Below are 23,976 nucleotides of genomic sequence, written 5' to 3'. Positions count from 1 at the left end.
GGGACTATATAGAGAAAAGTCTCCCTACCTTTTCTTGCTCCATGAATGAATAGATGACTCCACGTGTGGAACCTCTCACAGGGGAGTGAGACAGAAATAAAATAGTTAATTGGTGATCTCTTAAGTTTTTAAAACAGCAAGTCAACAAACAGCATATTGATACCGAAATTCTCTTATTGGAACACCTCCTCCTCAACTGAAAGCTATTTATTAAATCAGTTGGTATAATAGGCAGAAAGGTAACATGTTTGGAGATTTTCTGTTACAACTACAGAAGTAAAAAAAAATGCTGTGTTCAATAAATAGTAATCAAATGTTTGCTTTTCAGTTCTGAAATGTCTCCAAGCAAGATACGCAGGGAACGTGTTCTACACCAATGCTGGCTGCAGTCTCGTGACTGTAAATCCATTTCAACCCATCTCTTCCCTCTATTCTCCCGAGCTTATGAAGGAGTATCATGCCGCGCTTCGCCCTCAGGTACTGGGTGCATTTGAAGCCGCTGTTCTTCTACATCTACAAAGTGAAACAAGCCATAAAGTTTTCCCAATCTGCACTGATAAAGAAAGCCTGCATTGTCAGAACCACTTCTGGCAGCACAAGTGGCTGTATTTAGTAGAGCGGTGGTGCTGGATTTGTTTTTACCTATGTGGGGGAGGTTTTTTCCATCTGTGTGACAGGTTCTCTCTCATATTTGGATGAGCTTCTGTCAGCGTATTGAGTTTTATAAAGGTAAAATAATTGTAGGTAAAAGGAAAGACTCGATTGATATTTTTGTACTCAAATCAATTAGGGGAGAAGATAGTAAATTCCAGTGACTAAGCACGAGGCTTGGAGCCAAAGCCTCCTAAGTTCCCGTTCTTGTTGTCTGACCTTGAGCAGGCTACACAAGGTTTGTGCCTCTTTCCCAGGCCTACGTTATATGTCCCTAACTTCTGCAGAGCTAAGGATAAATGACAGACTTTTGGGGGGTTAAAGCAGTAGCTGTCTTCTCCAACGGCGCATATGTTCTGTTAATTCCTAGGAGTTGAAACCTCACGTCTTTGCTGTGGCTGAACAGACCTACCGAAACGTCCAAAGCCAGATAGAACCCGTGAACCAGTCTATAATTGTCAGTGGAGAAAGTGGTGCAGGGAAGGTCTTTCCCTCCCTGCCTTTTATAACCCGGTTATTAACTTTTACATCGCTAGTATGTTTTGAGACTTCAGTGGGGCACAAAGCATTTCAGCTAGCCTCGGATCAAGAGGCGGGAAAAAAAAATCCCATCACGAAAATCACTATATAAAGCAACTAATAACCTTAAGCTGTTATAGTAATTTTGGTGGGATAATACAATATCGTGCAATGATATGAGACTCAAAAATGCTGCACTCAGTAAAATTCCTGCTAGGACCCTATCTGCAGTTCTTGGTAGAGTAAAACTCCACTTAGTAAACAGGAATTGTACTCAAGTTAATGATTGCTGAACCTGGCCGGCCAGGACTAGGTGTGGGTCTTGCTGCAAATATAAATGCCCACAAGACTAGTGATAGTTCAGCTCCTAATTTTGGTTCCCATTCATCAACCCACCCATTTTCAGCAGAGCACTTAAGCATGGGCTTAACTGGAGGCACGAAGTGCTTGCTGACTTGGGGTCTTAATGGCTCACAGTCAGTCCATCTTAATATGACTGTCTGTTTACTCAGCAATGTTTATGAAAAGCTTTATCCCATAAGACCCCAATTCAGCAAAGCACTTAAAGTGCCATGCAGAGAGCTCCCATAAGCCAGAACCAGAAGCAATGTAGCAGCTCGAGCCTGGGTTAGCTCTGCAGAATACTTCTGTACATTATATAGATATATCCACGCACATGTATTTTAAATGTCATTGATTGCAATGATGCTTAAGCACACCTTTAAAAGTGCTTCGCTGAATCGAGGCCAGAAAATGGAAATGACTGGTTTTTTCTAGGGGTGTACCAACAAAGACTTTTTGGGCCAAAACCGATGGCCGACTATTAGCGAGCCATATTGGCAGATCCTGCACACAGCCACAGCATGCACATGGCCAGGTATGCAGCCTTGCAGCTCAGAGAGCAGCATCTGGCTGGTAAGTCTGTTGTGGGGGGGAGAGGGAAGGGGAGCGGGGGCAGATAGAGGCCCCTGTGGTGAGGGAGGGAGTGGGGCTGGGGTAGGATTAGCTGTTGCCCAGCTGGGGCGGGGTGTGGGATGGAGTCGCGAGCAGCTTGTTCAGGGGGGCATGGGGAGGAGGGGCAGATCCTGCTGCTGCACACATGCCCGGGGAAGCTATGGGAGGCATGTGCCCCCTGGATCTGTGCACGGGGCAAGGGCAGGCTGCCACTGCAGGCTGGGGCGGGGGTGGCACTGGGCTCTTCCAGGCAGGGGGGCTGGGCCAGGGCAGCACTCAGGGCAGGTGGCAATGGCGTTGGGGTGGGAGGCACTACAGGGTGGGCTATAGCCACCCCAAAATTTGCCATAGCCCACCCCCCTCCAGCACCACAGCCACCCGGCCCAAGTGCAACCCTGGCCCAGACCCACCCCCTCTGCCGGGAAGAGCCCAGCGCCTCCCCCAGCCCACAACGGCAGCCCACCTTGGCCCCACACACAGATCCAGGGGGCACACACCCCCCATGGCTTCCCTGGGGATGCACACAGCAATGGGAGCCACCCCACACCCCCTAGACGAGCCGCTCGCAGCTCCATCCCATGCCCCGCCCCAGCTGGGTAGCGCCTGCTCCTGCCCCAGCCACACTCCCTCCCTCACCACAGGAGCCTCAGTCTGCGCCCCCTTCCCCACGCCCCTTCCCCTGCAACAGACTTACTAGCTGGACGCTGCTCTCCAAGCTGTCGGGCTGGCCACGTGCATGCTGTGGCTATGTGCAGGTGCCCAGCATTTAATCGGCAACATATCGGCCACATCAGCCAAAAAACGCCAATTGCCGATAACACTGATTTTCCTTTTACTGGTGCCAATACGATATGGACCAATATATCAGTGCACCTCTAGTTTCTTCAACATATTAGGTAGTAACACACTGTAGTTTTCCAACAGCCATGTCTCTTGTTATGAACAGACAATTAATAACGTGGTGAAAGCAGACAAATGCTTATGTGAAACCTCTTTTTCAGACTTGGACATCCCGATGCCTTATGAAATTTTATGCCACTGTTGCCGCTTCAACCACTTCCCCTAAAGGCAATGAAATGGTGGAAAGGATCGAGAGGAGAGTACTTGACTCGAACCCTGTTATGGAGGCTTTTGGTAAAAAGGAATTGTCTGTTGTTTAAAAAAATATTATATATTTTAAAACACATGCAGACCTAAAACTTCTCCCTCTGAAATTCAAAGAGAAATTCACCTCTGAAAAACTTGCATATCCTGTGTAATTATGTTTCCTAAGTAGAAGCGTAAAACCGCTGTGTTTTTTTCATGGTTGGAGAATGATAATGCTTTGTCTGTCCCCACTCCCGGTAACTTCACAGGCAATGCATGTACTCTACGGAATAACAACAGTAGCCGTTTCGGGAAATATATCCAGCTTCAGTTAAACAGGTATTCACAATTATGCAAAATGCTTGAGCTGTCTACTATTTTTCTTTTTCGTTTTTTCATCTGTACAACTTTCACTTCTTGCAAACTTGTCTCACAAGCTTTCCACAGAATATTCGAGTGGAAAATTTTTGTAACATGCTTTGGCCTGTTGAGACTTGAGTTTCCTGGATCTAATTAGTACAGTGTAAACAGTTAACGGACATCTAACTTGGAAACAGAACTTCAGTCCAGATGATATAAATGGGCTACTACTGTGCCGTTGCATGGATAATCATTTTAAGGATCCTATCATAGAAATGTTATACAAGTAACAGCAGAAAGCTTCCATCAGAAGCTTAAAGCATTACTTACAAACGAGGGACCCCTTGTACACTGTGTGACCATGGGGTTTCTGTCTCTAACGGTGCATTTTAAAAAAGTTATAATTTCTCTAGATCACAACATCTGACTAGTGCTTCCATTCAAACTTTTCTACTGGAGAAAACCAGAGTTGCCTATCAGGCCCCTTGCGAAAGGAACTTCCATATCTTTTATCAGGTTTGTACTAGGCTCACTTATCTTTGCATTTCTAAAAATACAGTGGTGATAGACTAGCTAGATCTGGACACAAGATGTACTTGCAACTCTTTGTTTTATTGGCGCTCAGTTTGTTAGCTCAGTTTAATTTTCTGGATCTGTTGTTTGCATCCCACTGAGTGGGAAATTGGAAATACGCTTACCATCCGCTACCAGAAAATGTAAATGCCGGCATTAGGATTCAGCATCTCTTTTGTCTTCTGTTTCAAGATCACAAAAGGTGCAACGAAGAAAGAAAGGGCGGAGTGGAAGCTCCACAAAGGTGCAAACTTCTTCTGGTTGCCAAATCCTGAAAAAGACCTAGAAGGTAACAGCAGATTTTGTTGGTACAAAGCATTGAACTTCTGTACACAAAAAATATTAGTGGTGAATGCATATATGGGCTTGAGACAAATCACATGATCACAAGTTAATCATTTGAGGGGGACTTAAGGCACTGGGATTTGTGTTCCACTTCCACAGCCACCTGCATGATTCTCTGTTTAGACTTAATTTTGCACTGTTGAGACCTTGTTCTTGCCACAGACTAGCATGTCCTGACCCAAGTTATTTGCATTACTTTGAGGTCAAGTTCAGAAACCTGGTGTAATATGTAGGTGTTTTGTCAATTTGCAACCTAAACTCGGTGTCCCACAACAGGTCAATATTTCACTCCATTAAGTCGCTCAGTGGCAGTAACATGACCTCTCTTTTTGGGCTGGCAGCTGGGACTTTTCAAAAGGACACTGCTCGCCTGAGTTCCTTTGAAAATTTCAGCAGAACCGTCTTGCCTTTTTGAAGGGTTGAGAAAGGGCTTGGTTAGCAGTGTTTGGGACCCTGTTTGTAGTGTGATATATAACACCACCCTCTTTGGCTTTTCAGAGGACTGCTTTGGGGTAACCAGAGATGCAATGTTTCACTTGGGCATTGACTGCTCCACACAGAACAACATTTTTAAGGTCAGATACATCTGCTGATTCATTCTGAAGGGGGCAATTGGGATGCTCACCCAATAGGGTCCATTGAAAGTGGCAGCTTTGGTACCATTCGTACTAAACATTGCAGTTTTTACTGGTGCAAAACTGACTTCTAATGGGTCAGAGGGTTTGCCTCCAATTCCTCATTTCTACAGATCACTGCCTTTGATTAACTCTGTTCTACCGGATTCGGTAATCCCTTATCCTTTCCCTTTTGTGTGTCCTTGTGACAAGGCATTTAGCAGAATTTGCAGATTCATTGGAATCTGACAGGCCTCAACGTGAGCACTTGTTTTGACCTTGAACTTGCAACCTCTGGGCTGCCAGCTGTGCACCTCGGCGCCTGCACCACCCCAGCCCTCAGCGGTCACTTATAGAAGAACGTGAAGTTGCAGGTAGAGGTGCTCTCGTTCCCTTATGCAGTCAAAGGGCTCGTTCCTGCTCCCACTGACTACAGTTGTGCAAGATCAAAACCTAAGCTAGTGACTTTAGAAATAAGCATCAGCTTTCTAACCATGTGTCTATCGGTGGAAATGTTTCTGCTGTTGTCCTGTTCATCGGGGATGTGCCATTAGCAATATCGGGTAAATCTCCACTCCAGCACTGAAGTGCCTCTTCATGTTGCAGGTATTGGCAGGGCTTCTGCATCTTGGTAACATTCAGTTCTCCAGTTCCATAGATGAATCTCAGCCTTGTGAGCCAGAAGATGATGCCAAAGGTAAGGTACCAAACAACACAAGCATATATAGCTCTGGTGTTTGCTTTCCAGTGGGAAGGAGCATCGCAGTCTGATGTACTGTACTCTGTCTTTCAACAGAAGACATTAATTGCAGGAGGGAGTGAAGAGAACAGCCACTCAAAAGGAGGGAGGGAGAGGACAGAATGGAGCCTTTCTAAAAACGCCCTAGAGCTTCAAAGTGCTGTACAAGCATACATTTAATCCTCCCTGTCCCTGAGAGATAACATCCTATCTTAGAGATCAGGAGACCTGAATGAATTGCCCAAAGCTACAGAACAAGCTGCTGGCAGGACCAGGATCCTCAGATCTAGTCCTATCCTTACACTGTGGAGCTTTGAAACTCCAGACATACCTGGGCGTGGGGCTTTTGTAGTGTGTATTCGTGCTCAAATAATAAGGTTGTAATTCCACCTTCACATTCTGATCTCAGCAAGCCTGTCAAATTAGCTACCGTCTACAAAAGCAAGGGAAAATATGCAGTATGTTCCTTTTTTCAATAGACGGTTTCTATGACTCAACTCCAGTGAATTCAGACTACCCACAAAAAGTAAAACACTGGCCTAACCAGTAGGGCTTCATACTTCTCTTGCACAATCTCTGACAAAATCAGCCCACTTTCACTCAGGCCCCATACTATTCTAGTTTGTTTCAGTTGGTTTTTTTCTGTGCTTAGTGGGTCTTAAAATGCATTAGGAAATCTTGATGCCACAGTATACCACGAAGATAGCCTATTTTGTTGGTCATGAATGTTCCCTCTCTCCATGGATTTGGAGATCTCTGTGCAGTACAAGCCAGGGCCTCGGTGAAATTGCAAAGCAAATGGACAGGTGTATATTTTAAGAGTTGCAGTTCAGACTTTCAAGAATTGAACTAATTTCGGACAGCTAACTTCATATACTAGAGTTTCTTTCAAAAGATGTTGAGTACCTGTAACTCTGAGGTCACTGAGCACCCAAAATCTGAGGCCCATATTGAGAAATCTTGTCCTGAGCTTAAGAAAGAGAATATCCTATGAAGTCAAACATTTCTTTTTAATTTTGATCTCAGAACAGTGCCTTATCTATAAAATAAGGCATTTACATTTCTAGAAGGAATTTAGATCTTTTTGTTTTTAGTGTTACAAAACTTTGCTTTCTGAACAAGGCTTTGTGAAGACCACAGCAGACTTGCTGAAAATGTCTGCGGAAGAGTTGCTGGAAACACTGAGGATTCGAACTATCACTGCTGGAAAGCAACAACAAGTCTTCAAAAAGCCCTGCTCCAGATCAGACTGTGAGACAAGAAGGGACTGCCTGGCCAAAGTTATCTATGCCAAGTAAGTGCAAACTGTAGTGACAACTGTACACACGTGGGAGAAATGTGTGTGCTGAGGGAGGGGAAGAGGTATATGAAGACAACCTGCTTAGAAGTGCCCGGGGAAGGCCTCCTAGCATGGCTTTGCTCCATCCCAGGCAGTCATTTCCTCCTGCTCTCAGCTGAATGGCTGCTCTCTAGCTTGCCTGCGGCACACACTGGATCTTGGAAAGTTTGCCTTGGGTTGTCTGCGTAGGAACGTTCAATCACTTTTCTTCTGCTTGTGCCAGGTCTAATAGTTCAGGATTTTTTTTTCTCTCCACTAACTAATGTCTGTCCTTCTATATACATGTTTTCTCTAGTGAAAGTACAGCAAGCCGGCCTTTCCACACTCTGGTTACATTCTGCTGACTTCTTCAATTTCATCTGTTCAATTGCATTAAGACAGCTAAAAATAATTACTTTTTCCCTGTTGCAAATTGCTTACACAGGTATTATACCATTAGTGATTGTATAAAGCCCTTCTCCATTGCTAATGCGATTTAAATGCACTTAAAATGCAATTCATGCTACAGAAAAGAAAGGTTTGGAGCCCCTGAGCAACCGCTTCCCATTACAGACTAAAGTGACTGTTAATGTAGCTAATCCTAAACCTTATCCTAAATGAGTAAATATGCAAATTGTCAATCACAGGATTGTTTTATTCAGTGGGAATGAAAATAGCTCATATAGGCAAGATTTGAAATATATTTCTGTCCAGCTACAATAGGTGATGTGTGTTGGGCTGAAATAATCTGAACATGCAGCTCAGCGGCGTGGCACAATTCTCTTTTCGTGCACCTCAAGGACAGCCCGGTCTTTGTGTGTGTACTTGCATCTCCTAAGCAAAGTATGTTCACACCACTGGTTCAGAGCGCTAGGTGTTACTACAGTCTAAAATAAAGAATGGCAAAAGTCCAGATTTTAAAAATAAAATAAAGGAAACTGGCCTATAGGAGTGTTAGGCCAATTCTGCCTTCACACCCTGGGACTCCTCTTTGATTTGGGCTGAGCTGTATGTTGCATAGGAAAAGACAAAGGCAAAATGTGGCCTTCTGTCCTTAATGGAACTGGGCCCTTAAGGGTTAAAGAGGCACTTTTTGTCCAGCTAATCAAAGTTTTTATTATTTTATAGATTGTTTGACTGGTTGGTTTCAGTAATAAATGAAAGCATCTACGCAGATTCTTCCACATGGGGAAATTTTATAGGTAAGGGTTTTATAGTCGCTCTCAAATTCAAGAGTATTAAGTAGCTTTTCCTTCTTTAGATCCAAGCGCTTCAGATCTTATGGATTTTTTTTCCCCTATGTTTTCTAGGGTTATTGGATGTTTATGGATTTGAATCTTTCCCTGAAAACAATCTAGAACAGCTTTGTATTAACTATGCCAATGAAAAACTACAGCAACACTTTGTGGCACACTACCTGAAGGCACAACAGGTACCGTCATTCTGAGATAACAGGCAACACAACTGTATTTCCTCCTAACCCCGGCCCAGGTTTGTTAACTTAGAGTTGTAGCTGTGCATTTCAGGTGGCATCATGTGGCCTTCACTTAGGCAAGTAATTGTGCAGAAACCTGTCCTGATGCTCACGCAAGTACAAATGACTTGAATGAGGATTGCAGAATTGGGCTGCTGTTGGGAAAGAGCATGGAAGGGACCCTTTCCAGAGGAGGGGAAAAAAAAGAGTATTTCAGGGATGCCATGAACGACAGATCGTTCAGAGCACAGCTGCTAAAAGGCATTTGAGTGCAGCCAAACTGGCTGGTCTCCTCTTGCGAGGAGCTCTGCCTGAACAGCAGTGCCCTCAGACATCGGTGCTAAAGCACAGCTTTCCCATCAGCAAGAAAAGGCGCTAAGCACACAGCTGTCTGGATCACCTCTGATTTCAGTTACACTGAAGGCAATTTGCTCAGGCTAAAATTGACCCCAGGGCACAGAGGCCACACAAAAGCCAATAACTAAGGACTTGACCAGTTCATAGTGCCTTGTGTGAGATGTCTGCTCTCTCAAACCCGGCTGCCACTCCACTGTCCTTCAGTACAAATAGCACACTTCGTGCCTGCCCTCTGCTCTTATTAATTGATAACAGTACTTGTAAACTACCAGGAACCACTTTCTCTCTCTGCATTACAGCAACTGGCACAGAAATTAACCTGTGCTTACACAGACATCAAGAAAATGCTTTGAACGTTGCTCAACTTTTGATCCAGTCATTGGTTGATCAAATAACCAAGTGCTAAACCAACTGCTAATTAGTTCCAGTTCTTGATGTTCCGAATACGTCCTAGACAAACGCTTTGAAGTCCATACGGCGCTTGGCACAACAGGGCCCTAGTGAGACTGAAGCCTGTGGATGCTAATGTAATACAAATAAAATATTTAAGTTCCACGTACACTTTGAGTTGCCTTTTAATCCATATCCCCCTTCCCCCCCTACATCTCATCATGCTTCTTTGCCAACATAACTGAGCTGAAAGGACAAATAAAACCCCCAAAAAAGCTTTATAGCATTTTTTAGCAGTGGGAGGATGAATGCTACACATTGCAGGCAGTAGCATTTAAAAAAAAAATCAATCTTAAATATGTTTTGCAGCTTTTTTCAGGCAATAAGGACCTTTTAAGAACACAATTTATACATATGTATAAACTTGACCGTATTTTATATTATAGCAGATATATATAAAATATAGTTCTGTGTGTGTATGCATGTATATACACACATATATATACACACATGCATGCACACACATGTCAACAAGTTATATATATAAAAAAATAAAATATACATGGTAAAGTATTATTTTTAATGCTCTCCAAAGTCATTGCATGCTATGTGCCAGCGTACTAGGGATCAATAGTCAGCTGAGAAGGAAACCAGGTCTTATGTATGCTATTACTTTCCTTTAGACAACTGAAACAATTCTAGCTTGCATCTCCAGCGCCATTTGCTGCCTGCTGCGAGTTGCCACTTGCCCTCTTCCCTTTCTCGCTCTGGCTAGATGCCAACCAGTTTCTATTCCATTAGCGACTCTGCCTGGGTAATTCTCGGCCGCAGACTTTTACAGACGAGAATTCGTTCTGCTTCCGTATCTTCTTTTTCTGTAATAATACAACTGAACTGTGGGCAGTAAAGGAATGAGGTAAAACTGATTCTTACAATCAGGTGATGCTACTGTCATCCACTTCCTCCGGCATTTAGTTTTAAGTATAGCACCATTACCTCGTACGCTTGCCGAAGACTAACTTCTGCTCTGAAGATGCTCGTGTGGGATTTCCTTTCCCCTCAAGGGAGATCCTGCCTGGGCAGTGGAGGTGCAGTTAGGTGAAAACCTGCATTCACTCACTCTGCCAAACATCTGCACAGCTTTTAGGGATAACTGTACAGCTTCCACATGCATTTATTAGATTGCTCGAGGGGATTCAGGTCTCCTTCGATGGACCTTCCAAACGGCTGTGTTTCTGCAAGTGATAACCCCCCTGCAGGCTCTCTATTAGGATGAGTAAGGCTATATAAACTGAGTTGTGCTTTCTAAAGAAAACAAGAAGCCAAGGTGAGAGACTGTTTGTTTTTCCCTGGATCACATTCTCTGGATTTCTCTTTCATGCATTAGGAAGAATATGCGGCAGAAGGTCTCGAGTGGTCTTTTATAAACTACCAGGATAACCAGAGCTGTCTAGACCTGATAGAAGGAAGCCCTGTCAGCATCTTTTCATTGCTCAATGAGGTAAGTTTAAGGGCTGAACTTTAACCACTGCCATCTTCTCTCTCTAACCACCACAGAAGAAATGTTAGTGTTATATTCTGTTTAGTATGAAAGCATCCCAAGAGGATCATGGCAGTAAATTAATGGCAAAACAGCATATTTGTATCACGTTATAGGTATGTGCATAACACTGATTTATCTCCTTTCCACTTGATGCTGCACATATAGATGGCTTCAAGCATGAAACCCCATTACATTTTCAAAGGCAATCAGGACTCGTAGTAGAGATGATATCCTTTATTAAACCAACAGGATTTTTGGAAAAAAAAAAATGTCTTTAATTGCAAGCTTTCGGGCTTGCAAGTAAAGACATTTTTTTGCCAAAATCTTGTCGGTCTAATAAAAGATACAATCTCTGCTATGAGTCCTGATTGCCTTTTCCTCTAGACCAATACGGCTACAACCTGGATACCATTACATTCTTACTTACGCTTCATAATACTTTCCAGTGCTTGGCATACTGAGATCTCAGGATATTTGACTTCTAAGTAAGCCATCGCAAAAGGATTTTAATAGTTTGCTTGCTTGCTGCGTATAGGAGACGATACTGCAATTCTGCCTTGTTTTCATCATACAGGAGTGTCGTCTGAACAGGTCCTCCAACGTCAGCCTGTTCCAAACCCGGATTGAAAAAACCCTGTCAGATAATGAATGTATAAGTCGGGACAAGTTTAGCAAGAAGCCCAACTTCATTATTTCCCATTATGCTGGCAAAGTCTGTTACCAGGTAGAAGGCATGGTGGAGAAAAACAAGGTACGTTTATAAAAACCAAACCAACCAGCTGAAAAAGAGGCATGTGGCTCTTATTAGAAGAGAATCAGAAATTCTGAAAATAGTCTCGCTAACAGACTGAACGAACATTGGCATTACAAATTGTGTGGGTCGATGGCCTCCAATATGACATTTCATCAGGAGTATTACATTCAGACTTCAACTTGCATACACTATGGGAAAGAGCAGCATGGACTTACCTTTGGTTTATCACTAGTGTCAGGGTCCCCAGAGGCATTAGGCCTAGTGGCTAGAGCTGGAGGGGATGTTGCCCATGTCTGTCGTCAGGGGGCAAGGCGCAGTCAAACTGGGGCTCCAGAGTTCAGGAGCTGGGTACACAGGCGGGGATGCAGGACCGGGGAAGTCGCACAGACAAGAGCTACTCACAGAGGCCTTACAACTAGTATCGCACACAACCTCTGGGGGTCTGCAGACTATGTCGAAGGGGTTCGTGAAAGATGACTGCGATCAATCAAAAGTACGCGAATACCCACACGCTTACAATCCAAAGGGGTCCGCACCTGCGTTCAAATGCTTTTGAACTAGTGTGTGTATAACTCGTATCACACGCAGGAAGGAAGCGAGATGATCTGTGAACACTGGAATCAATTTTGTGTTGTGTCAGCTCTTAGGATGCGAGTCATTTTGCCGGGAATTATTACAAGTAATGTCATGTGAAAGACCATCTCTAAACACCAGAAGGGGGTCTGATGTCCACTACAGAGACTGCCCTCCCAACAGTTAACTAGCCCTAGGGCTACTAACTCAACTAAACTACAGATCATGTCATTTTCTCATCATGCAATTCCTAAGGGGAAAAAAAATGCTAGCAGTAATCACGGATTTGACCAGATACGGTAGTCGGTAACACTGAACACTTTCCTCTATTCCTGAACCCATTAATCAATGTACATGGTCAGATTTGAAATGCTCTAAACCATGGTTACTGCTTTCAAGTAATAATGCTGAGACCAACTTACCTTATTTCTTAGCTCGTGAAATGTGAATATCCAGTTATACAAGGGTGCCAGGTTTCTGGATGGTTGGACCTATCCATTTATCTTTGACTACTACTAATGCTCCTGTTTGTCTACGCAGGACCCGATTCCACCGGAGTTAATTCAGCTTCTGCAGACGTCCCAGGACTCTCTGCTTCAGACGCTGTTTCCCAGGACGGAGGAAAGCCAAAACCACGTCAAAACCCAGAACAGAGCAGCCATTGTTACAGTGGTCTCAAAGTTCAAGGTATGTCCCGTTCATGCTTCTGTTTCTATTTAGCTCTCATTTCCTTGTCTGACTTAGGCAAGTGCTTTTCCACTGCTGCCTTCAAGTCATTTTATAGTAAAATTGTTCCACTTATTTTCTGACTTTAAACTAAATACCATTTAATAGTCGAGTATCAAACTGGAGTAGCTTCATAGGCTTCAGTGAGGTTTCCTGGACTTAAACGATTGAGCCAAGAGTAGCATTTGGCCTACAAAGTTCCTGTCATACTTTCTAACCTCGATCTTGTGGCCATGTGCCAAACTCTCCCTCCACATCCTCACAGTTGGCTTTCTCTGAAAGAAATGGATCTTGTCCAGGCTTCTCCAGTACCCCCCTCCTCTGCCCTGCTGCCTGGACTGGAATAGCTTTAACTCCAATTCCCACTTATTTGGAAAGCTACCTTTTCTTTAAAAATACCCCAAAAAGTACTAATCGGCTAAACTACCGTGGAGGAAGAGAAGGGTGGAAACACCACACAGACACCAATTACTCCCATTTTGTTTTCGTAGGGGTCACTTGAACGCCTGATGCAGATTTTAAATAGCACTACGCCTCATTACATCAGATGCATCAAGCCGAACGCTGACTGCAAGGCAATGACTTTTAAAAAAGAAGAGGTAACTCTACAGAGGCTTTTTTCCTCAGCGCTGGGAGGCTTTCTGGAGATTTCACAAAAGGCCCTGTGCGGTCGGGAGCAGCTTTTAAAGCACTTTTCATAGCAGATCTCTCACTTCTTAAAGGAACCTCTCGAGATAAATTTCCCAGTGCTGCAGTAGATGATACTTCTCTAAACAGGGGGGTGGTATCTTCATTAAAGATCAGCAGCTTCTGGTGCTGTTGAGACTTGTGTTTGTCAGGTTTGGAGGCGCAGATCACAGGAAGCCGAGTGTGATTCAAGACCAGTCTCAATTTGCAGAGATCACTTTGCAAGGCACCCCTTCATTGAAAAGCTGCCTGGCTTTTGGCCTCTGTGCAGGGAAGTCTGCCCAGCCAGATGAGCTCAGCTGGCACATATGCCGAGGGGACGTTTCTTTGAAAGCAGAGCAGCTCAGGCTAAAATTAAAACCAACTGAGGATCTCACTCAGTTGGGAGGCCACTGTATGGAGCCGTGTTGATTTTTACACCTCCTCAGATTCAGCTTGATCTGTTAACAACAGGGACTCAGAAAATGAGACTCTGGAAAAACCCAGTGTTTGCATGTCTCGAGTTCCCTGGTGCTCTCCATCGGTGTGCCGAGCTGGCAAACCCTTGGTACAGATCACAGGTCAAATTTTTAGCTTGGTTTAGCTCCGATTACCTCGTTCTCAAATGATTTGCAGTTACTGGAATAGGAAGGCTCCAAGTCCTTAAAACTGAGTTTATCCGTAGCTTTTCGTGTGTGTCCTAAATGGTGCAAACCTCTTACCAGCTGCACCCAAACCAAGTTGGAAAAGTGCTTTGAATTTCTGCTGCAGGTTCTCTGTCAACTCGAGGCATGTGGCATAGTAGAAACGATCACTATCAGCGCAGCTGGATTCCCTATTAGGTAAGTCCAGTGAACATTAAGTTGTTCATGATTACTTTTTCTTCATAATAAGCCATAGCTCCTAAGACTTCATAGGCCAGACCTCTTCTGGTGAGATTCCAGCGACTTCCATGAATCTATCGGGCAAACGCTGTTTCTCTGTATTACAACACAGTTGCTGAGCGATGTCTTTGACTACCAGTTACTACTGCAGAGATGGAGGGAGTACATAAGCCTGCATCTGAGTAATTTGTTATTCTGCTTTTGCATTTTATTTAGACATGTACGTCTTGAGATGAGATTTTTCAAAACTGCTGCATTCTTGTGTGTAATAATCCACGCCAAAAACTGGCCTGCCCTCCTTTGCTAAGAGTGAACATGACACACTGCAGCGATTGCTCCAATCGTGAATGTAGTTTATAAAATACACTGTAATACCTTCCCTAGAGTATGTTTCCAATAGTTAAAGAAAAGGAGCGGAACGACTCCACCAGCCCAAGTTTGCAGCAGTTAATCTGCTACTTACATTTCACCAGAAAGGTGATTTTACTGGACACGGTTGACGAGGCAATGACACCACACCCCTGGGAGCTCTGTTCATCAGATCCTAAAACCATTGCATCCTTTTCCTCTTGAGGGGCAGTAAATGGCATTTCTTTACAACTGACTGTTGTTCTGGCTCTCAGGCTCTCCTTCCAAAGTTTCACTGAGCGTTACGAAGTACTGAGAAAATCACGTACGTCAAATAAAAACACAGGACGTGCTGATGAAAATGGTCTCTCTCCTGCCAAGAAGAAAAAAGGTACGCTTCCTTCTCGCCTGTTATGTAAACCCCACACCATGTTTGTCACTACCGTGCAAATCGAACACAGCTACGATGCTGGTGACGTCTAGTCCACGCTGGGGGGAAATGACCAGTTGTTGAGTTTTCAAAGTATTCTCACTGTTTAGCCACTAACTGCACTTTTCACACAGTCTGTTACTTGGGCAGGCTTCATCAAATTGGTTAAATGAAATGACTTCCATGCCATGCTATTTTTCTATAGAAGGTAGCTGCATTTTGTATTTTGACTTGGATACAATGATTAAGTTAATTCTGTTTATTTTATTTTGCTTCTGAATTTTTAAGTTGACTTTGAAACGATTTCGAGTCTTTTTATTTGCTTACCTTCCTTCTTTCTCTCTCTGTTTCTTGTCTCTTGCCAAACGTGCACTTGGCCCTCTAGCTTTACTGGATATTGCTGCCGCTATTCTACTGTTTCTCCTACCTTTTGCACACTTCTCTGTGGGAGTCTTTTTTCAAAGAAACAAGTAAGGATGCGTTTAAAAAATGTAAACAGATTCAAAAGGTAACAGCTTTGGTATGAATTCCTGGTAGGGCAGTTATTAGGAAAACCCCTAATTAATTGTTAACCTTTGGTATTGGATACTGCACATTCATCCATTTTTCCTCTTAATCTAATGTACGGTCCCCTTAACCCAGAGAAAAATGTAATAAGTGATGAAGGGTCAACCAGCGGTGACAAAATCAGCTGGTTTGAAACCAGTTAAGTTCTGGCCAACACTGATCACTTGGTTAAATGCAATAAGAAAATGTAGGCACGAAAAAAAAAATTCAAACCAAAAATCAATTATAAATCTTTTGGGTACTTTTGTGACAAATGGTTCAGGCTGATTGGCTCCTTATCCGACAGGTAACAGGTTAAGAATGAGCGTCGTCATTAGAGACGTACCTGTCTTCCCCCTTTTTTTTTGATAGCTCACTGTAACTCCAATTCTTTGCCGTCTGTATTACACTGGATCTGTTTGTGTCGATCTGTTCGATTCTTAACGGCGTCGCTGCCTCTTCTTAATTATGTTCTGTGTAATAAGTTTTTTTACACTATATCTACACCACAAAATGAAGACATGAGTGCAGCACTTACTAGCCAAGTCTAGCTAGCACGCATACCAATAGCAGCGGTGTGTGGCAGCTGGTTCGGTACGTGCCCAGGATCCCTGGATATATTACATAGCTACATTACACTAGTGCTTGCTACACTCGCCTTCATTTTGCAGTGTAAATTCAGCCAGAGATTTGTAGACAAAATTCTGGATGTTTTTTCCCTGTAGGACTTTTTACTTGATGACTGACTTCTCCCTTCACCATCTTGCATTTTGCAGGTGGGACTGTGATGCCATGTGATGATGAAGCATTGCGCTCTGTCATCCAGGAAGTTCTTCAGGACGTGGTGGGGGCACAACGTGCAGCTTCCCTCAAGCAAACAGAAGCCAAAGCCAACAATTCTTTGGTATATTGTGGCAAAACCAAAGTATTTATGACGAACTCTATGGTAAGTACGTGCACATCCCAATCTCCTGGGCTAAAAACAGAAGGTGCTCATACAAGTGTATACAACCTACTCCCATGGTGATCAGAGACAACTCGTATGGACTTCTCTGGAGTCAAAATGTAGCATCCCAACTCACAATATAAAAAAAAAAAAATCTGCTTATGCCATGCAATAGCAATCCAATAGAAGTAGGAATCGGTCTTAAAGAAAGACTAGTCTCCATAATAAGTAGAGAGACCAGTCTTTCCTACTCACTCATATTGTCTCAACTTCACTAAAAATAGCAAAATATGAAATGGTCTTAAAAAACCTTCAGCAGAAAAGCTCAGTTCCTCCCCTGCAAGTCAAGCCTTTATTCACAAAGTCTGGGCCTGGAGCAGAGGAACAGAAGCATGTGCTTGCATGCTTTACTGACTTAGAGCTAAGCTTATGAAACAGGCAACTGGAGTAACCTCTAAATAGGCCTTGTATTGGTTTTAAATAGAGGGACACTTGCTCTTCCACGCCCAGCTTCCTACCCTTTCACATGTGCACATGCAAAATCCCCATGGATCTGGGTTATAAATGCAGCTGATCCTAAACTTTCAATAAATGTCAATTGCCAACCAGAGGGTTTTTGTTCAACTCAGCTAGAACAACTGGAAGCCAGAAGAGCAGCAGTATTTTCGGAGAAAGCATTTTGCATTCAGTGTTGCTGGAGAAGATTTAAGCAGAGGAAGCTAGCAAAGCAGAGATGGTCTGTTACCGTGATCCAAGCAGGTATGGGTGTGGTGAAGAGTAACTTAACTTGCATTTCCAGTTGGACCAGGTAGAGCGTGGGGGTGGCACAATAACTCAGCACTGACACAAAGATTAACATTCATTGTTGTCCCTCACACCATGAGGCTCTTTCATCATAGGTGTTTTGAGATCCTCTGTTCTCCAATTAAGTCTCCTCTTTTTTTAATTAACCTTCAGCTGTTCGCTCCTGGCTAGCCAAGAAACATTTCCAAAGGATGCGTAGGGCTGCTAGCATTATAAAGCGTGTCTGGAGGAAATGGAAAGTGAGTAATAGCTGCCTCTAGTGTGCGTACGGTTACTTGCTGCTAAGTAGATTTTTTTTTTAATTTCTGTGTATTGTTTAAAAAAAATGCTGCAACTCCCCATTTCTTTCCTTTTATCCCCACAATCTATCTCTGCCATTTCTCTTAACAGAGGAAGGGAAGCCAACTGTGCGCTTGCCTCTATTAGGTCTCTGATGCCTGCTAGAGGAGACCGAGTTTCCTCTGACTGAAGGGTGAAAGAGGGAGACCAGTCTTAAAACCACTACAGTCCTGAGGAGGCTGGGTGTACAGGATCCACCCTTTATTCTCCATTGCACTTAATGGGGAATTTACATGCTCTACCAGCCGCACAAGTTTGTTGAACTTTGCAGAGTTAGCCTGCTTGATGCTGGTCTGTTCACAGACTGCCCATAGCATTTGGGAGGGGTCTCAAAACACAGGGCCACAAGGGTTATTTCTGAACTTTTTGGAATTGCAACTTTCAGTCTCTTAGGATTAATGTTCTGGGTTTCCCTCCAAGGCAAAAATGGCTGCAATAGCTGCAGAAGAGTTGGATGACATCGAAGAAAAACCCATTTCCTCGGTTCCTGGAGCTACTGTTTCCTTAGGCACGTCACCTGGCCCACTGGGAACAACTTGGCCTCTGAGTGCAATAATCCAGTTGTGGCCTCTTGGACTAGCTCTGTCCACGGCACCCATTACGGTGGGCGGGCTTCGACGAGACCCGTCCTTGCTGATGTGCTTGAAAGTGCTTCATCGGAACAACCGCTGCAAAACAGAGGGCAGTTTGTTTGGCTGTGGCATCGCCTCCATCAGAGCACTCCCACAGGTAACGCACCCAACACCCGACCTCAGAGCCTGCCACGTGCACTGGATACTGCCTGAGAGCATCAGGAGCAGGTCTTGGGCTTGTGACATACACATTCACCCTACAGATGCACACAGCTGAGAGGGAGAGGATAGTCTTGCATCTTAGGCAAGGACTGAGTGTCTAGGTTTCGGGCACAGCCTCAGGCTTGTTGTGCTGCATTTCTGATCATATGGGTAAATTTTGTTCAAGGCTCAAGCATTAATGCCCACCGTTCTGGCGTGGAAGATGCTGCAGAAGTGCAGGGTGTTGCGTCCACACAGCAAGGCTTGTCTACACAGGGAAAAGCCCCACAAGTTAGTACAGAACGAAGACCTATTCCACACTAACCCTTCATGTGGCCACTCCAGTTCTGCACTAAAAATGCCTTCACGTGGTTTAGTGGATTATAATGCTACAAAAACATTTACCGCAGAGTGCATCCACATGGGGAGTTACTGCAAAGAGCCACTATGCTTTACATCCACCCCTCCAGCCATTTTTCAGTGACTTCCCCATACAAACAAAGCAAAAGATACTGGTATTGGAGCTCTTCAGGGAAGCAAAGCAAAGGATGGCCAACTATGTATGTTCAACCACCTCGAAGAAAGAGTCAGGTCACAACCCTAACTTGCTTCTTGGCCAGCTGCTCTTTACTTATTTTTGCCCACTTTTTCAGTATGAGGTCAGTAGAGGCAGCATCATGAGAAGTGAGCATGCAGAGACATCACTCATGCAAGACTACAAGCATCCTTATCCTCTTAAGGCACCTCTGGGCCTTAGGCCCTTGTTTAGTTAGACACTTCAGGGCACAAACCAAAAGTCTCCTTGCTGCAGCCATTCTTGACAGTAATGGTTTGCTTTGCAAATTCATCTTTGCTGTAATTCCTTTAAGTCTGCAGGATGGAGGGTTGTCATGCTGACTCTTTACTCTGCAAGTCCAACTTCAAGGGACTGCTCACAGAACGAAGGTCCGGTCACTGAATGAGGACTGGAATCTGCCTCTCAACGTGGCAGCTCTTGAACTGATAACTGTGTTTTTCTCCCTAGGGCTCCATCAAGTTTCACTGCAAGAAATCTCCACTGCTACATGCGAATGTCAGTCCATATAACCAGGCCTACATCACCACTGGATTCAACCAAATTTTACTAGATCGAAAAAAACTGCTCACCACATAAGGCGGCGGCCTTTTTGTCACCTTAATTTATTGCACTTTTTCCTTCAAGGAAGGACTTCCTGCCAGCTGCCTCTTCCAAGTATTTCAGGCCGTCCTCCTTCGTTGCATGAGAAGGATCAATTTAAATGTATCTGCTGCTACCTCAGTCTTGCTTTTTTAGTGTACTACATTCCTAAAGGTGTAAAACTACATCTCTTCGGCGTTAGCCTGGATTTCTTCCTTTCTCTTATCAATAGTGGGAGATGTGTCAATACTAAGAAAACACTGAAGTATGGCTACAGAGAAAGAAAACCGAAAGTACCTTTCACTAGAATTATAATAAATATATACCTGAACAAATGGAAGTCTTTGATCTAACAAGCACTCTTTTAGCACAACTCAATACACAAGAGGCTGACAGTAAGGTTTTTTAAAAACCTGAAACTAATTCTCTGCTAGTTTTCCCCCTCCACCCCCAGCAACCCACCTTCCTCTGCAGCTAAATACAGTTGTTTTGCTCAGCCAACACTGAAGTTTAGCCATCCAGTAGCACTTCTGGCCATGAAAATGCAAGGAATTTTAATGGTTTTCATTACAACTAGATGTTAAGCGTAATGCTAGATACAGCTCTCAGGAAAAGTGGGGTTACTTCTTTGTCAGATAAAGATCTAAACGTATTTGTAACCAGATTTAAATGGCAGGGAAAAGAACAAAATATTTATTTGCCCAAAGTTAGGTGCAGTGCACTGAGTCAAGCCTTTTAAAAAACTATTAGGATGCTATTGCTTCCTTCTTCAGAAAGAGGCTCTTACTCTCTTCTTTTTTTTTCAAAAATATACAACTTTCATCATCCACGTGGTCAGTAGCACAGATGGCTTTTACCAGAGGATCCTTTGGACTGCCAAAGCAAAATGAATGTTTTTCCTCTCCTCTTTCACACGGGTCTGGGAAGTGTTTTGTGGGTTTGTGTACATGTCATTTTAATAAACAAGGCTCTTGCAGGTGTATTTGAGCTCTCTCCACAAGTGTGTATCCTTCAAGCATCTAATTAAACAGAGATCTGCTGCTTTGTTCATCAATTGAGAATAGATTTATTCTAATCCTTTTCTTTTTATTTTGAAGATGACAAGTCCTAGGTGTAACCACTACTGACAACAGAAAGTCGTAGGCAGAGAAAATGTCACAGAACAATTAAGGCTCCATTAGGATCTAGAAAGCATGTTCCTCTCTCAATTGCTACCCTCAAGTTAGAGGTCTCAAAGCTTACCATACAGTCCAACATGAGAAGCAAGAATTAAAAGTATTGACACTACTTGTTTAAATAGGCCAGCACTGCAGAAGGGACTTCCCAGGCTGCTTTATCACAGCATGGGGTAGCGCAGCATCTCTTCCACGATAGACACTCACAAGCAGGTACGTCCACTCCTGAAGAGGCGCTCACTCCGGAAGCATGTTCTCTTTCTCTGGAGGCTCGACGACTCTCAAACAGCAGTCCACAAACTCCACAAACAAGGGCTCTTGCATATACCTTTTCATTAGAGAATTCCTCTCTTCTGCTTGATCTACAGCTACGAGCAATTGCCTGAGATGCGGGTTCCTTAGTAAATCTTTCAATTCTTCCGATTCGCCTGTTTAAAAGAAACAAAACAAAAAAAGTGGCGGTCTTCACTCCCAGCAAAATACCTGAAGGCACGTAGACAACTGCCCAAGAACTTGGGTATTTGAAGGCTTTCATCAACCCTATTCTACTTCTATGAGACAGACATAGTTAACACATACATACATGCATACTTTCTTCCTCCCAACAATTTTTCTTTTTAAACAAAATTGTCCTTTTGAAGTTTCCAATTATAAGCCCATAGACCTTTTTAGACACAAGACAAAATGAGACAGGACAAATGTTTTTAACTATTTGACAAGGTAAACACAAGTGTTTTCAATCACATCACATCTAGCAGTGCTAATACCTGCGGGGCATCCCTCTGCACCTTTGAAAAGATCTTAGGACTTTAGTTGAGAATGACTGCCACAGACTCCTTTACTTTTATTCCTCACCATAAAGAATAAAAACCCACAGCAGTGGATCCAAACCATGGATGGCACCAGGTCGTGACTGCCTTTATATAGCATCTTTGATTCAAAGTTCAAATCAAGCTGCTGGTTGCCTGTGAAAAACAGGTGACATGGGTACTTTGGCCCCAAATGTTAATGCCTCTTCCCCTGTCAGGCAGTGGTATGATAAAACCTACATGGTTCCTTCTCCTGCTTCATTCACAGGAACTCCAAATTATTCTGAAGTTACTGTCTGTCCAGCATTGACAGCACACCCTGCTAACTTCACAAAAGCTTTCACATAGTCTCATAGCTTGCAGTGGATTTTAGTGACAAGATTACCTAAACGTTTGAGTTTCTGCAGTGGAACTCGGTCCTGCTCATCACTGTCCGTCAGGATGTCCTCTACAGACCAAGAGTTTCCTGTGGAAAGAAGAAGGATGGTTCAATTTAGTAAGATGGGAAGGTAAATTAGGTTGTGTCTGAAAGTCACAAGGGGCAAACGTTTCCCCCGCCCCAACTCCCATGAACACTGCTGCACATCAGGAAAACAGGTTTTGATCCATGCAGCAGGCCTCAGATACAAGTTTCTGGTGTTTCTGTGAGAAAATAAGAGCGGTGGCTCGTAGCTTCATCTACCCTGAGATGATGCCGGTCAGTCTGGTCTGAGAGCAGACATTAGCTAGTACAGCCTTGATGTTTTTTGATCCCATTGTACTTGCCAAAATATAGGGAATGTGCTGGAGGCATATAGGCCTGCTTTGAAAAGCCCAGGCAAGTAGGAGGACCCCAACTTTTACTCTTATCTATAACAATACACACTCACACACACATATATCTATAAATATGTGCGTGCATAAATATACATACACTATAAATATGCGCGTGCATAAATATATAAACACGCATAGATATACAAATACACGCGTGCATATATATACACATATAAATGCGCATAAATATACATACAAATACACGCGTGCATAAATATACATACACATATAAACGCATAAATATACACCAGACGAAGGGTTTTTGAACCCGAAAGCTTGCTTAATAACTATTCTCCAACCATTTGGGTTGGTCTAATAAAAGATATCAAATTCACCCAAGGAACCTTGTCTGCCTATGTCCTTAGACCAACACGGCTACAACCTAAACCCCTAAATATACACTAGAAATACACACGCATACACACACACACACGTATATTACTTCTCCAAAAGAGCAAGTGTTTAAAAAAATGCTGAAATTCCCCATGTCTTTCCTTTTTATCCCCACAATCGATCCCCTCCATCTCTCTCAACAGAGAAAGAGACGCCAAACACGTGCTCGTCTCAAATCGCCGACGCCTGCTGGTGGAGACTGCGTTTCCGCTGGCTGAAGGCCCCGGGAGGGCCGGGATGGCACCATGCGTGGGAGGGCAGACGAAGGCGTGGGCTGCCCCTTTCATTTTCCAGCAAGTCCCTGGCGTTTGAGTCCCCGAGGCCCACCCCGCGGATGCACCCACACCTGCAACCTCTTGCGGGGCACGGCCGTACCTGGGGTCCACACCGTCGCGGCGCCCGGCGGGTGGGAGGCGGGCGGGCTGTCGTGGCGGGCGGCGCATCGCTCTGCGGGGAATCCATGGTTAGCGGGAGGGTGAGCAGCAGCACCCCGGGAAACAATGACTCACGGGAGAGGCTGGGAGACCCGGGGGGAGGCTGAAGGGGGGAGCGGGACTGCTGCAGGCGACAGCTTGCGACGGGAGGAGGTGAGGAAAAACGGGCAGGGCGGCGAAGCGGACCCCAAAAGGTGCTGGCGGCGCATCGCTCTGCGGGGAATCCATGGTTAGCGGGAGGGTGAGCAGCAGCACCCCGGGAAACAATGACTCACGGGAGAGGCTGGGAGACCCGGGGGGAGGCTGAAGGGGGGAGCGGGACTGCTGCAGGCGACAGCTTGCGACGGGAGGAGGTGAGGAAAAACGGGCAGGGCGGCGAAGCGGACCCCAAAAGGTGCTGGGCTCCCTCAGGGGTGGCTGGAGGGTGCGCTGGACCCTTACCTTTGTGCTGCCTGCAGCAGGGCACGGAGCAGCTGCAACA

The 23,976-nt window shown here is 44.3% G+C and overlaps 2 protein-coding genes and 1 long non-coding RNA gene across 7 annotated transcripts in view; 1 reads left to right on the top strand and 2 right to left on the bottom strand.

Annotated features, from left to right (window-relative positions):
- The window catches only part of MYO19 (myosin XIX), a 25,739-nt gene extending 5,838 nt beyond the window's left edge, over positions 1–19,901 (top strand). For 3 of the 5 annotated variants that reach the window (XM_006016067.3, XM_025210143.1, XM_014522648.2), the window contains 22 exons: positions 329–477; positions 1,022–1,135; positions 3,126–3,258; positions 3,480–3,549; positions 3,984–4,086; positions 4,336–4,432; positions 4,987–5,063; positions 5,709–5,799; positions 6,964–7,135; positions 8,288–8,361; positions 8,470–8,591; positions 10,768–10,881; positions 11,498–11,674; positions 12,791–12,937; positions 13,468–13,575; positions 14,414–14,484; positions 15,150–15,265; positions 16,627–16,796; positions 17,426–17,555; positions 17,754–17,839; positions 18,360–18,668; positions 19,737–19,901. In XM_006016067.3, coding sequence (XP_006016129.1) covers positions 329–477; positions 1,022–1,135; positions 3,126–3,258; positions 3,480–3,549; positions 3,984–4,086; positions 4,336–4,432; positions 4,987–5,063; positions 5,709–5,799; positions 6,964–7,135; positions 8,288–8,361; positions 8,470–8,591; positions 10,768–10,881; positions 11,498–11,674; positions 12,791–12,937; positions 13,468–13,575; positions 14,414–14,484; positions 15,150–15,265; positions 16,627–16,796; positions 17,426–17,555; positions 17,754–17,839; positions 18,360–18,668; positions 19,737–19,865 — 2,759 coding nt within the window. In that variant the 3' untranslated portion in view covers positions 19,866–19,901. Of the gene's footprint in view, positions 1–328; positions 478–1,021; positions 1,136–3,125; positions 3,259–3,479; positions 3,550–3,983; positions 4,087–4,335; positions 4,433–4,986; positions 5,064–5,708; positions 5,800–6,963; positions 7,136–8,287; positions 8,362–8,469; positions 8,592–9,289; positions 9,560–10,767; positions 10,882–11,497; positions 11,675–12,790; positions 12,938–13,467; positions 13,576–14,413; positions 14,485–15,149; positions 15,266–15,689; positions 15,775–16,626; positions 16,797–17,425; positions 17,556–17,753; positions 17,840–18,359; positions 18,669–19,736 lie in introns of those variants that run through there. The other 2 variants (XM_025210152.1, XM_025210156.1) reach the window with 2 other exon arrangements.
- Positions 380–11,483, bottom strand: LOC112551111. The gene is made up of 3 exons (XR_003095275.1): positions 11,351–11,483; positions 4,269–4,425; positions 380–513 (listed from the first exon to the last, which is right to left on the bottom strand). It is a non-coding gene; the product is annotated as an uncharacterized LOC112551111 (long non-coding RNA).
- A 35-nt stretch (positions 19,902–19,936) lies between the features above and the next one.
- ZNHIT3 (zinc finger HIT-type containing 3) lies at positions 19,937–23,970 on the bottom strand (the record flags this gene model as incomplete). Its single annotated transcript, XM_025210183.1, has 4 exons — positions 19,937–21,471; positions 22,238–22,318; positions 23,437–23,508; positions 23,937–23,970. Coding segments are annotated over 4 exons (378 nt in total), but the record flags the coding sequence as incomplete, so codon positions are not given.
- Between the last annotated feature and the right edge of the window lie 6 nt (positions 23,971–23,976).

Source organism: Alligator sinensis, unplaced genomic scaffold (assembly GCF_000455745.1).
Source record: "Alligator sinensis unplaced genomic scaffold, ASM45574v1 scaffold118_1, whole genome shotgun sequence".
Classification (NCBI taxonomy): Eukaryota; Metazoa; Chordata; order Crocodylia; family Alligatoridae; genus Alligator; species Alligator sinensis.
Note: the sequence above shows the minus strand (reverse complement) of the source record. Positions and strands in the feature narration are given on the sequence as shown.